At 60.9% G+C, this 14004-nt stretch overlaps 1 protein-coding gene across 1 annotated transcript in view; it reads right to left on the bottom strand.

Annotated features, from left to right (window-relative positions):
- Window positions 1-13623, bottom strand: part of RTN4R (reticulon 4 receptor) — a 79964-nt gene extending 66341 nt beyond the window's left edge. The window contains exon 1 of the mRNA XM_038152820.1: window positions 12049-13623. Coding sequence (XP_038008748.1) covers window positions 12049-12262 — 214 coding nt within the window. The 5' untranslated portion in view covers window positions 12263-13623. The remainder of the gene's footprint in view (window positions 1-12048) is intronic.
- Between the last annotated feature and the right edge of the window lie 381 nt (window positions 13624-14004).

The following is a 14004-nucleotide window of genomic DNA, read 5'->3' as shown; positions in this document are numbered from 1 at the left end:
CTGGAGGGGACACCACTGTGACCCTCCCTCTGCAGAGCAGCCCAGGGCAGGGAGGAGGAAACCAGCACCACCTCCTTGTCCCTGGGAGGGACAGCGTGGATGGTCCTTGGGAAGGGCCATGGAGCCACCTCTGCGTTTACTAACACAACACCTGCTCCAGCGGTGCCCTTGGCACTGCAGCTCTCCAGGGAGGCCCCAGAACGTGCCCAGCAGAGCTCCCAGGGGCCCAGATGAGCACAGTGCTGCCAGGACACCTCGGGGATGGTTCTACACCCAAGTGACTGAGCCAGGAGGGAATGACCCCTCAGGGCAGGCTGGCCCTGGCTGAGCAAGGAGGGCTCTGGGGCAGCACTCAGGCTCAGCCTCAGGCTCCCAGAGCACAGGGAGAGCCCCTGGGGCAGGGAGGAACAGAGGGTCCCCTCAAAGGTGGCACAGGACCCCCAGCTCAGCATCAGCACAGAACCCCAGGGTCCCTGAGGTTGGAGAAGACCTCCAGGTTCATGGAGTCCATCCTTCATCCTTTGGCACCCCATAGCTGTTAAAAGAGCATTCCTGATCCATAATTTCTTATCACCTTGTGCTGCTCAAGCCTTGGCTGCCCCTCCAGGTGTTTGTGCTGTGCTCAGGGATCCCCATTCCTGGCCTCACCTCCTGGAAGCTCCTCTGGAACACTGAGGTGGCAATGCTTGAGAGGGAGCAGCGTTTGGGGATGCCCCTGAGCCCAGAACTGTCACCTGAGGAGAGCACAGGGTCCCCAGAGGGGCAGAGGGCAGCAGCTGCTGGTTTTGCAAGAGGAGCTGCTCTGGTGGGCACTGGTGGTGACCCCTGCCTGCATTCCCACAGGGAGCAGGGCTCTCTCCAAGCCTTGGCTCTCCTGCAGCCCTGCCAGAGGTGCGAGAGCTGCAGGCTGGATGGTCTCCTGAAATTACAAATGTGGCCCTTGCTGCACCTGCCCTGGACTTGGAGCCCAGGACGCCCCTCCTGCCCACGAGCTTTCTCCTGTGCCATTTGTCACCACCCTGTCCCCCTGCTCCATGTCCCTCAGCAGCTGCAGCCCCTTGAGCCTGTCCATGCCAAGCCCTCGCTGTGTCCTCAGCATTTTGGGTCTTTGAGGAGAGAGGGGAATAAGGGAACTGTCATTCCCCAAGGGAGCAGGCACCAACCTACATCTGCACTTCCCCTTTCCTCCTCACCAGGGCTCATCCCCTTCCCACTTCCTCCCAGAGATGGGGAGAGGAGGAGGAGGAGGAGGAGGAGAAGGAGAAGGAGAAAGAAGGAGAAGGAGAAGGAGAAGGAGAAGGAGAAGGAGAAGGAGAAGGAGAAGGAGAAGGAGAAGGAGAAGGAGAAGGAGAAGGAGAAGGAGAAGGAGAAGGAGAAGGAGGAGAAGGCTTTCACCAGCTCCACACCCATGGGCTCACATACTGCTTGGAGCAGCCTGGGACAGTGGAAGGTGTCCCTGCCCATGGCAGGGGTGGCACAGGGTGGGCTGCAGGGTCCCTCCCAAGCCAAGCCAAGCCATTCCATGTTTCTGTGGTTCCTGAACTGCCCTGGCTGGCTGGCACACAGGCAGGGCACAGCAGCTCTGTGCCAGCAGGGCCAGCTGGGGCCCTCCTGCCTGCCCACAGCTGCCAGCTGTGCCCTGGGTGACAGGACAGGGACAGCAGGTGATGCTGCCTGCAGCAGTGACCCTGAGCACCAAAGGGACCCTCGGCCTGGGGACATCCCTGTCCTGAGCCCCAGGGACAGCAGGGCCCACTGCTGCTCTGCTCCTGTCCCAGCCGTGGGACCCAGCAGGTCCAAGACCCGGTCCCCACGGCCCAGCAGTGTGCCACCACCATCCCTGGGGTCAGTGCCACCACCCAGAGCTCAGCGCCACCATCATTAACTCCTCCCCCCACTCAGGACGCATCAGGGACAAACTGAGGGAGGGAGAGAAGTGCCCAGAGTTCATAAACCAACTTGTGCCAAAGAGCCACCCTCTGCACTTGAGTGTGTGCTGGGCACAGCCCAGAGTGCTCCCAGGACCCAGCAGTGCCCCCTGCACTCCTCCTGCCATCCTAGCTCATTCCCCACTCCCCAGCCCTGCTCACCCTTGGCCATGCTCTCAATTATCACCACTTAGGCCCAAACGGAGCCAAACCTTTGCTGCCCAGGCACCCAGGAAGAGGGAAGAGCAGGAAAGCACAAATGCATGGCATGAGGCACACAGCAGGCACTGAGGGGTTGTGCTGGGGCTGGAACTCTCCAGGCAAGCCTGAATTCAAAGCACGTCTGTCAGGCAAAGGCAACTTCAGCAGGTTCTGCCTTTACCTGGGATAAAGGTGAGTGGGGACAGAATTAAACAAATCCATTCAATTCAACCAGCAGGAAGCTGTGCCAGGGCAGGGCAGGCTGAGCTCAGGGCAAGGCTCTTCCCCCAGAGGGTGCTGGCACTGCCCAGGCTCCCCAGGCAATGGGCACGGCCCCGAGGCTGCCAGAGCTCCAGGAGCCTTTGGCCAGCGCTGCCAGGGATGCCCAGGGTGGGGTTGTTGGGGGTCTGGGCAGGGCTGGATGATCCTGGGGGGTCCCAGCTCGGGATATTCTGTGATTCCATGAAACAAATGGCAGCAGGGGACCAAAGCAACCAGGCTTCGTGGTGGCAATGTCCCCAGGGGTCCCAGTCCTGTGGGTGGCAAGAGAGCCAGAGGAGCTGTCCCAGCTGAACTTTCAGGCAGAAGCTGCCAAATCTCTTTCAGCCCTGGGACACTGCAGGCTCCTCTAGCCCCCAGAGCAATTCCTGTCTGTCACCCCACAGCTGGACGTGCAGATGTTCAGGACTGCAGATCCTCACCAGGGCAGGGCAGAGGCAGGAAATGCCACACCCAGAGCAACCCTGTGTCACAGACATATTTTATGAAAATCCTTTTGCCAGGATTTTCTTCTCCTCAGAAGCTGAGCAGCCTCAGGAAAGAAATGTAACCAATGACTCTCTGCTGCTGTGGAATGCAACAGGTGCATCTGGGATTGGTCCATGGGAGGTGTTTCTAATTAATGACCAATCAAGGAGGCAGCTGGCTCAGACTCTCTGGTCAGTCTTAGCCTTTGTTATTCATTCCTTTCTATTCCTGTCCTGCCTTCTGTTAGTGTAGTTTTAGTTTAGCATTTTTAATATAATATATATGATAATATAATAAACCAGCCTTCTGAAACACGGAGTCAAGATTCTCGTCTCTTCCCTCGTCCTTGGACCCCTGCGAATCCCACACCCCTGTGCTACCACAGTGCTCTACTCCTGACAGCAGAAGGGGCCTGGAAAAGCAGGAGGGGAAGGAATCCAGTGTGGAAACTGCTGCTTCCTGCTGAGCTGGACAGAGGGCAGAGCCAGAGAGCTCCACTTCACAGAAACAGCTCCAAAGGGCCTCCAGCCCCGGGCAGGCTGCTGTGAGCAGCACGGAGAGCAGAGCTGAGCACTCACAGCAGCCTGCAGCATCCCCAGCCCGCGGGATCACACTGGGATCCTGCCACAGGAGCGTGCCCGGCACACTGCTGCTCTCAGAAGGGAAAGGGACAGACAGCCCTCTAGTGTAAAGCCAATGCTAACCGTGTTTGCACGGCCACAGAGCATTGATCAGGGCCACATCCGTCAGGATGTGTGCTTGGGAAGGAAGCCGGGCACAGGGACAGGGACACCACAGCTCCCGCTGCTCCTGAAAACGTGCCAGTGCCCCAGGGATGTGCAGTCCCCGAGTCCCAGACTGGTTTGGGTTGGAAGGGACATCAAAGCTTATCCAGTGCCACCCCTGCCATGGCAGGGACACCTTCCACTGTCCCAGGCTGCTCCAAGCCCTGTCCAGCCTGGCCTTGGGCACTGCCAGGGATCCAGGGGCAGCCCCAGCTGCTCTGGGCACCCTGTGCCAGGGCCTGCCCACCCTGCCAGGGAAGGATCTTTCCTGATATCCAGTCTAGACCCACTCACTCTCAGGTTGAAGCCATTCCTTGTGTCCTGTCCCTCCAGACCCTTGTAGTGCAAGTCCTGGTGTCTCCCAGGTGACCATTTCTCTCTGCACAGACAAATCCCACCTTCCCCAACTCTGGATTTGCTCTCAGGCTTCCCAGTGACCCCTCTGCACAGTGTGGAGCCCTCCCAGCCTTCCCCCAGCACCCCCAAAAGGCTCCTGAGAGCCCAGCCTGGCCAGCAGCTCGTGGCACATCCCTGCAGGGCCCCCATGGGAGCAGGGAAAGCTGAGTTTGGGGGCCCCAGCGGTGTTTTCCTTTCTCTCCCTCCCCTGTGCAGCCAGCCAGGCTGAGCTCCCAGCTCCCGGTGCACGTGGCTGTGTTGCGCTCAGGGATTATTGTCCGTTGCTCCCACCATCACTCAGCCTTAAGAAAGAGGCACAATTAAAATCAATATTTAAAGTCATCAAACAAGCAGAGGCAGGTTTGAGCAGCCCCACAATTCACTGTGACATGAGAAGGCAGGGTGCAGGGATGAGCGCTGAGCTGCAGTGCCGAGAGTGCACTTCTGCCCACGGTCTTCAAAATGTAATGAAAACACACCAGTTTTAAACACTTCCCCAAATCCAGCTCGCAAAATCTGTCACTTTGATGTGAACGGTCCCAGTCTCAGACTAATCAGTCACTTTTACTTCCTCTTTAGTAGCTAAAGACGCAAATGAACTCCCTGCAAACCGCACAGCTCCGGGAGGAGAATTTAGCAGCCAGATGGTTCTCGTAAAAGATTGGTTTTTAACAAAAAAAATCCAAGTGAACCCGCTTCCCCCGTGAGCAGCTCACGGGAGATGAGGTGACACATCACCAGTGTGACATTACAGCATCACTTCTGCCACAGAAATGCCCCTTCCTGAAGCACCACGTAAATCACCATTATCACTAATAAGGGATCAATTAGTGCGAGGCACTGTAATTATCCCCTGCACTCAGGGAAGAAAGGGAAGCATGGCGCTGGAATGCAAACATCCCTTTGTTTCCAGCAGAAGGTGCAGCACGAGAGGGAAAACAAAGCACAGAGTGCTGGAAAGGCACCAGGATTCCCACAGCCAGGGAGGGAATAAGCCCAGCTCCAGCGGGATGGAGAAAGGCTGGGCTGGAACCCCATCCAGGCACTGAGCCTCTGGATCCCTCTGCTTCGGGTGGAACTGCAGCTGCAGCTGGGATCAGAGCACAGCTGGCAATGAACGCTCTCCAGACACGGAGCAAGGACAAAGATGCTGGACAAAGAGGTGTCTGTGAGTCAGCTCCAGTCAGCAAGCACCTTGGGGCAGAAGGGTTTGGATCCCTCAGGATGCAGCTCCTGGAAGGAAGGAGGAGCTGATGTCCAGCCCTTGTCCTTGGCTGCCTGGGCTGGAATTGTCCCAGGTGCTCCAAGCCTGGCCTTGGGCACTGCCAGGGATCCAGGGGCAGCCCCAGCTGCTCTGGGCACCCTGTGCCAGGGCCTGCCCACCCTGCCAGGGAACAATTCCTTCCCAATATTTGTCCTAGTATGTCCTACAGGGTCAGGCAGAGGGAATTATGATGGGTGGGCTTGGCAAAGAGAAGGTGAAGGGAGATTTCATGCCAGCCTCCAGCTACTCCAGGGCAGCTGAAGGGATGGCAGAGAAAACCACACCTTTGTGTGGCCAGGTGACACAGCAAGGAGCCACAGCCAAGAGCTGCAGCTTGGGAGCTTCAGCTCAGACACCAGGAAAAGCTTTTTAATCAGCCCCAGTGCTAGGAAAGGGCAGCAGGGCTCCATCACTGGAGCTTTCCAAAGCCTGGACACAGAAATCACAGCAGGCTGAGCTGAGGGGCAGTGGGACACAGAAATCACAGCAGGCTGAGCTGAGGGGCAATGGGACACAGAAATCACAGCAGGCTGAGCTGAGGGGCAGTGGGACACAGAAATCACAGTACACCGGGCTGAAGGGCAATGGCCCCGTTGTGACCCTCCCCCAGCAGCTCCAGGGTTCTGGGATGTGCCAGGCCAGCTCTGTGTGTCCTCAGAGAGGTCCCTGTCCCTGCAGGGTGTGAGAAGGGCTCCAGCTCAGGGTGCAGCTGAGGACTGCAGCGCTGCAGGGCAGCTGTGTTTGATTACCATCAATGTGGCTGGGGCAGCTGCGGCCGGGCCACATCAAAGTGGCCAGGGCTTGTCCCCAGGAGCAGACACCAAAGGGAACACAGGCACAGGACAGGGTCTGCAAGGCTCTGCTGCCACCTTGGGTGTCCTGCTGCCATCCTAAATGTCCCTGCTGCCACCCTGAGTGTCCTGGTGCCATCCTGAGTGTCCCTGCTGCCATCCTGAATGCCCCTGCTGCCACCTTGGGTGTCCTGCTGCCATTCCGAGTGTCCCTGTTGCCACCCTGAATGCCCCTGCTGCCACCCTGGGTGTCCTGCTGCCATTCCGAGTGTCCCTGTTGCCACCCTGAATGCCCCTGCTGCCACCCTGAGTATCCTGCTGCCACCCTGGGTGTCCCTGCTGCCATTCTGAGTATCCTGCTGCCACCCTGAGTGTCCCTGCCATGGCAGCTGGCTGTGACCCCTGCTGTTACCCCCTCTGACACCTCCCCAGCACCTGCTGTGACCTCACAGGAGCCAGCACAGAGCTCCCCACCGCTCCTGCCCCAGCCCTGCCACCCCCAGGGACAGAGCCAGGCTTCCCACAGGGCCAGGGGGCCGGGGCTGCCTCGGCCAGGCAGGCCGTGCAGGAGGACAGGGCAGCTCCATCCTGGGGCAGACATCCGTGCTGGGCACGACAAGCCCCTGAGCAGCCAGGTCTGCCTTTGCAATCAGCTGTGCTTTGAGCAAGAGGTTCTTTAGATACCTCCAGAGGTGCTCCAGGTGTGTCCAGGTTATAACATCCAAAATATTCCATGATTTCATGAAAGCAAATGTTCTGAGCCTGGCTTGCCCGAGCCACGCGGACAGGACCCAGCACTGCTGCCTGAGAGTCACCAGGGGGGTGCCTCAAACTGCTGAGCTCTCCAGAAACTGAGCTAAAAACCCCAGCACTGGAGTGTTTGTGTTTCCTTGTTTCCAGTCTCCTTGATGCTTTGCGTGTGCTTGTGGAGTGTTTCTGCTTTCCTTGACAACCAGGGAGGATTCCAAATAAAACTCGAGTGCTTTTCTAATCTGCTGGTTCCAGGAGAGGGACAATAAATGCTGTGAAATCTGCAGTGGGAAGGCTGGGAGGAAGGTGGGCCAGCCCAGAGACACAAACCTGCTGTGGATGCAGCAACAGCCCTCAGGAGATCATCAGTCTTGTCACCTGCCACTGTGGCACTGCTGAGGAGGTGATCAGTGACTGCTCAGCCTCCACACCTCAGCTCTGGGCTCAGTTTAAGCGTATCCTGGGTCCCTTGGGGCATAGCTCAGCATCACTGTCCGAGGGCAGCGCTGGAAAAGCTGAGACTACATCACAGAAAGGCTCATTGACCTGGTCAAGGATACAGAGCAGGCAGGAGCAGGGCCAAGAGCAGACTCCAGAGGCCTTCTAGGAGCACTCCAGAAGCAAAGCAGGCACGCTCAGGGTCTGTGCCACACCACGAGGTGTGCTCTGCCCACAGGTGAGCTGCCCACAGCCCAAGGGAAACAGCTCTGTCATCTGCCCTGAGCCCACACTGCCCCCTGAACCCCACACAAAGGTGAGCAGCCACCCCAGAGCCCACTCCCCTGTGTCCCAGCAGTGTCAGACACAGCTCAGGCTGGGGTGAGTGTGCACATTTGAGCAAACTGCACAAATTTCTCTGGCACCTCTGTGCAAGCACTGCAGGACCCACCCTCAGCCTCCTTCAGCTGATTCAGACTTTTCAGTACAACTGTCCCCTTCTCCCTCAGGGTCTGGAAACCTCCAGGAGCTGCAGCCACAGCAGGAAAGGGGAGGAGAAGTTGGGCTTTGTGTCTCACCAGCCTCACCCCTCCCTCCCACAGCGCTGGGTGTCTGTGATGGAGCAGCCCTGACACCCTGCTACTCACAAACCCCAGATGGGCTCTGGGACACAGCACGGAGCTTCCCACATGGCCGGGGGAGGACAAGCCCTCCAAAGAGGGACAAGCCCTCCCAGAAAACCCCAGGAGGGACAAGCCCTCCCAGAAAACCCCAGGAGGGACAAGCCTTTCCAGAAACCCCCAGGAAGGACAAGCCTTTCCAGAAAATCCCAGGAGGGAAAAGCCTTTCCAGAAAGTCCCAGGAGGGGCAAGCCCTCCCAGAAAGTCCCACCCTTGCAGCCCCGTGCTGAGCTGCTGCCTCTGGCAGCCCCTCTGTGCAGCAGCGCAGGGTGCTCCTGTTCCACGGGGACTGTGCCTCCTGCATGAAGAGAAAACCTCCTCAGGAGCATCCAAAGAGGTGCCTGGCACTCGGGGCTCTGTCTCACTGAGGGTGACAGCAGCAGGGAGCATTGCAAATCCGAGGGGAGGAGACACACACCTGATGGGAGGGCTCCTCCCTGGCCCCTGCAGGTGGATCCGGGCTGCAGCTGCCCCGGGCAGGGCAGGGCCCAGCAGCAGCCCGGGCAGGCTCAGGGCAGAGATTCCAGCTCAGCTCTGTGCAGGCTGCCTCGTCCTGCTCGGTGTGCAGCCTCTGGCTCAGGGCATTCCCTCTCCTGGCGCATGCCTTGGGAGGATGGGAAGGGAAGGGAAGGGAAGGGAAGGGAAGGGAAGGGAAGGGAAGGGAAGGGAAGGGAAGGGAAGGGAAGGGAAGGGAAGGGAAGGGAAGGGAAGGGAAGGGAAGGGAAGGGAAGGGAAGGAGCCCCAATGCCCTCAGACAGCAGGGCTGTGCAGAGCTCTGCAGGGCTGTACATGGCTCTGAAGGGCTGTGCAGGGCTGTGCAGGGCTATGCAAGGCTCTGCATGGCTATGCAAGGCTCTGCATGGCTGTGCAGGGCTATGCAAGGCTCTGCAGGGCTATGCAAGGCTCTGCAGGGCTGTGCAGGCTCTGCAGGGCTCTGCAGGGCTGTGCAAGGCTGTGCAGGGCTGTGCAGAGCTGTGCAGGGGTGCAGCAGCCTCAGGCATCCTCCCCTGCCCTGCCCCCAGCTCGCAGGCTCCTCGCTGCCTCTGAGATGAAAAATGTGGAAAATCCCCATCTGTGCTGCTGATTTTGGCTGTTCCTTGGGAAGGCTGAGGCCCAAGTCATGGCTGGGGTCAGAAGAAGATCACACAGGGCCTGTGTCAGCAGGCACACCTGGCACAGGGAATGGGGGATCTCAGCTGGGCATGCCTGGGGCCCTTGCCAGCCTCCAGCCCCACAGGATGGGCAGATGGAGCTGCAGCCACCCTCCTGCCCTTGCATTCCAGCCCCTGGAGCCGGGCAGGGAGCAGGGCAGGGCAGAGAGAGATGCTGTGTGGCAAACTGTCCCCTTGCTTCTTGCCTCTCCCGCTCATTCCCACTCCTTTCTGGGCACACCAGGCTCCCGGAGGTTTTCCCAAGCCAAGCCTGGAGCTCCTGAGCTGAGGGAATTCACGAGGGGCCCGGCTGGTTCAGCACGTGCTGCCCACAGCCCTCCACACTTTCTCACTGCTTCTCATTAACTCCTCCTCTGGCCCAGCTTTGTCTGGGAAAACATCCCAGATCCAGCAGGGAGCAATGATGTCCGCACCAGTTCAACGCCCCGGCACCGAGTGGTGCAACAGCACCTCCACCTTTTTGCCCTAAAATTCCTCTTTAAGCACATTCCTCCTTAGAAATCCTCTCCAAACACAGCCTTTGATGGCCCCGTGGAATACAGGTCTGAAATCTGTGCCACCGGCTGGGAAAGTGGGGACAAAGCCCAGAAAATGCAGCAGGCCCTTGATTAAAAATTTACATTATAAAGACAGGAAATACAGAATAATGCAATGAATGGTGTATTCTCTCAGAGGAAAAAAAAGAGCTGCTCTCACATCGGTGATGTTGATGTAGGTTCTCATATTGCAGGGGTTTGTATTCGGGTTAACAAAAAAAAAAAAAAAAAAGAAAGAATAAGCATAGAAAGCCCTTTTTCAGTAAAAATGAATCGTGTTAATAAGGCAGCAAGTGCTGAGAACAGGGAAAGCTCTGCCTGTCCAACTGCCCCTGGTGGCTATTTCTGGCTTACAAGGCACTTGAAGCATCCTGGCAGCCCACAGTGGGAAATGTAGTCCAGATCCAGCAGGATGGACACTCAGCTAAACAGAATCCCCCAGGTTCGGGAGGACTTTCCAGCCAAACCTGCCAGCAAGCCAGCCTCTCACAGGAGCGATTCATAAACCGCAGCAAAAAAAAAGCAAATAATTCAACCCCAAACTCCTCCAAGCCGTGTTCTATAAATAAAGCCGTTGTAAGACAGTTTTTCTATTTCATTATCCCCTGCGCTGCTCCGCGCGGTGCTGGCGGCAGCCGGGAGTGTCTGTGCGTGGGGAGGGCAGCAGGGCTGCAGCAGCAGCGGGGAGGGAGCCCAGGGGACCGGGCTGTCCGCACCACACCCAGCACCCGCGCTGCTCTGCCGGCCCCGCGGGTGACAAAGAGCGCCCGGCACAGCCCGGCACGGCACAGGCACAGCCCGGCACCGGAGCAGGCACCGAGCCGCCGGGCTCGGATCCATGGCAGCCCCACGGCCCCGGCAAATGGAGGCTCGGCTGTCAGCATCCCCTCCGGGCCCGGCGAGAAGCTGGCAGCCGAGCCTGCTCCCAAGGTGCTCCCCAAACAGGAATAAATTGGCCATTTCGCGTTTCAGACCGACACCAAGCCTCTCGAGGAGGCGGTGTGCGGTGTGGATCACAGCTCGGATGTGTCCTTTGATCGTCACAAATAAATCAGCCAGAGTGCCCTCCAAGATAGAAAGGAAAAGAGAATTATATCTGTGTCGTTGACGGGAGCGGGAAGCGAGCTGGAGACAGCCCAGGCGGGAGCAGATTCGGAGCAGGCAGAGGCTCCGCACGCCCAAACCTGCCCCGGCCAGCGCCTGGCCAGCCCGGGATGGGCTGATCCCTCCGGAGCTGCAATCCGTGCGCTGGGCTCCCAGCGAGCACACCTGGGCGGCGCACGCTTCTGGAGCGGGCTGAGCCCGCACAGCGCCGAGTGTCCCCCACCGAGCTGGCGCCGCTCCCCGGAGCCCCCGCAAGCGGCCACGGCACGGCGGGACCGGGGGGCTCCGGGAGCCGCCGCAGTCCCCCCGTGGCCCCTGTGCCAGCCCTGCCCCAGCCCCAGCCCGCACACGGCGCCGGGAAGCAAAGACGATCGCCAAAGTCCGGGGAAAAGGTTCAGGCAGAGTCCGGCCGTGCCAAGCTGCGAGCTCCGTGCCTCTCCCCCGGCGCTGCGAGCGAGTGGAAAGGGGGTCCAGCCCTGCACCCCCAGCCCTTCCCAGCCTCCGGCTTCCGGACACGAAGCGGCGGGACCCTAAGGGAAGGCTCTGCGGGGAGCCCCCACCGCGCCCCGGGACCCTGCGGGGCGCCCGGACCCTCCGGGAACTTCCCCGTCCGGAGGCTCGGCGAGCGGGACGGGCTCGGCAAGCGGGGCCGGAGCTTCTCCGGCGGCCGGGCTGCGAGCGGGAGAAGCCGGGCTGCCCCATCCCCTCTGCCGCCCGTCCTGGCCCCTCCGCCGCGGGATGCGGGATGCGGGGTGCGGGATGCGGGATGCGGGATGCGGGATGCGGGGACGCGCTTCCCCCGGAGGCACCAACTTCGCCCGGTCACCCCAAGGCCGATCTGAGCCGAGCCGAGGCTGGGCGGCGGCTGCAGGGGGCTCAGCCCGCTGCCCTCCCTCCACCCCGCTGCTCCCTTTCCACCATCCCTCTGTCCTCCTTCCACGCCGCTGCCGTGCTCCGCGGCTGGAGCCGAGCCGTGCCCGCCGCTCGCTCCCCCTCCGGCCTCGCCGCCGCTCCGCTCCCGCAGCCGCGGCGCTCCCGCTCCCCCCGCGCCCTCCCGCCGCCTCTCCCGGCCCGACCCCGGCCGCCTCTCCCGACCCTCTTCCAAGCGGACCTTGGCCGCTCCCGAAGACCCCACGGGGGAATAAAAAAAAAGTTGGAGCGAGGGAAGTTCCCGGCGCCGGGCGAAGTTGAAGCCCCGGCCGCCGTGCCCTGTCCGGGGGAGCCGCGGCGGCGGAGGGAGAGCGGGGCGCACCTACCTTCAGCTGTCGCCCTCTTCATCTTAGGGGCCGGGGAAGGCACGTCCGGAGGCGCAAAGTGGAGCGGCAGCAGTACAATCCTTGGGAAAGCGGGGCAGATCCCGGAGCCAAACTTCAGCCCGAGCGGGGAGCGGCGGCGCACGGGGAGGGGGGGGGCGCTCCCGGTGCCCTCGCTCATCGGGGGAATGAGCAGCCCCCGAGCTGGAGTCAGCATCCAGGCGAGGCTCCCCCTCCCTGCCTCGCCTCGCCTCGCCTCGCCTCGGCTGCCTCCTCCTCCTCGGCCCGCCCGCCCGCCGCACGCAGGGGCCGGGGCTGCGGCGGATCCGCGGCGGGGAGCGGAGCCGGCTGCGCTGTATCCCGGGAGCGAGCGGCGAGCGAGCGGGGACGGAGAGGCGATGAATGTTTTATGGGATCATGTGGTTTGACGTGAGAGGAATCAGCCTAGATCGGATTTACTGGCTGGAGGAGTGAGCGGGAGGACGGGGGAGCCGGGCACGGGCTGGCGAGGGGAGGAGGGGCCGCTCCGACGGCGGTGGCTCCGTGGCGGAGCCCCCGCGGTGCGCGGCCGCGGCCCGGGCAGGGCTGCGCGGAGCCGGGAGCCTCATTCCTGGAGGAGAGGTGCCACCTAAAGGAAGCGGCGGAGAGGGACGCCCGGGCGGCGGCGGGCACCGGGCCCGCTCCCTCCTCCCCACCTCCCGCCGCAGCCGCGCCCGCACCGCCCCGGGGACCGCGGGGACCGCGGCTCGGAGCCCCTCGGGAGGCACCGGAGAGCTCGGCGGGTGCTTTCCCCTGCTCCGGATCTGCGCGCCGGGGAGGCGGCGAGAGAAATCCGAACGTGCGGTGCCTCCTCTTCCTCGCCAGGCTGGGCTGCTGCGGGTGCGGAGCTGCTGCTTTCCCGAGGGAAGGATGTCACAGAGCCCTTTGGGTACGGCCCGGAGGAGAACTCCTCCCTGTGGCTGAGCCCTCTCGCCATGCCTGCCCTTTGAGATCGCTCTGGCACGGGCAGGAAGGACAGCAGCTCGCCTCAGTTTACCCAGAGAGCACGAGGGTTACACTGTACCGAAGCAGGGTGCAGCTGGACTCCCACCCTGCTGAGCCCTCTGGCCCTTTCCCTGGCCTGGAGGGACGAGGGCTCCTGCCAGGCAGATCCCGTCTGCAGCCGTCCCACCTGGGAAGCAGAAAGATGGATTTCTGTTAAGTGAACTCATTTGCTCAGTGAGGAAGGGAGGAGGGAAGGATTGTGCCGGGGAAAGCTGAGCATCCACGATATGGGGAGGTGGCGGCTCCGTCCCTGCTAGGCAGAGATTCAGCTGCCACCAGAAGCATGGACAATGTGTGGATGTGTCTGTATCCGTGTGAAACCCCACTTGGAGCTCTGCACACAGTCCTGGCGCCCCCAGCATACGGGACATGGAACTCCGGGAGCAGCTCTGGACTGCAGCCCCTCCCCTGTGGAGCCAGGCTGGGAGCTGGGATTGCTCAGCCCAGAGAAGAGAAGGTGGTGTGGAGACCTCACAGCACCTTCCAGGGTCTGAAGGGGCTACGAGGAAGCCAGGGAGGGACTTTTCATCAAGAACTGGAGTGCCAGGACACAGGGAATGGCTTCCACTGCCAGAGGCAGGGATGGATGGGATATTGGGAATAAGGAATTGTTCCCTGTCAGGGTGGGCAGGCCCTGGCACAGGGTGCCCAGAGCAGCTGGGGCTGCCCCTGGATCCCTGGCAGTGCCCAAGGCCAGGCTGGACACTGGGGCTGGGAGCAGCCTGGGACAGTGGGAGGTGTCCCTGCCATGGCAGGGGTGGCACTGGATGAGCTGGTCCCTTCCAGCCCAATCCATTCTGACATTCCACATTGTGTGTATTTATCTTTACCTGCGTACAGCGGGTACAGAAATGCTACTGAGACTTCATTCCTCGCAGGGTTTGTCACCCCAATATTGGCCATCTGTCCAGCTTG

Source organism: Motacilla alba, chromosome 15 (genome assembly GCF_015832195.1).
Source record: "Motacilla alba alba isolate MOTALB_02 chromosome 15, Motacilla_alba_V1.0_pri, whole genome shotgun sequence".
In the NCBI taxonomy this organism is placed as follows: domain Eukaryota; kingdom Metazoa; phylum Chordata; class Aves; order Passeriformes; family Motacillidae; genus Motacilla; species Motacilla alba.
The sequence above is the reverse complement of the archived record's forward strand: the minus strand, read 5'-3'. Positions and strand labels throughout refer to the sequence as shown.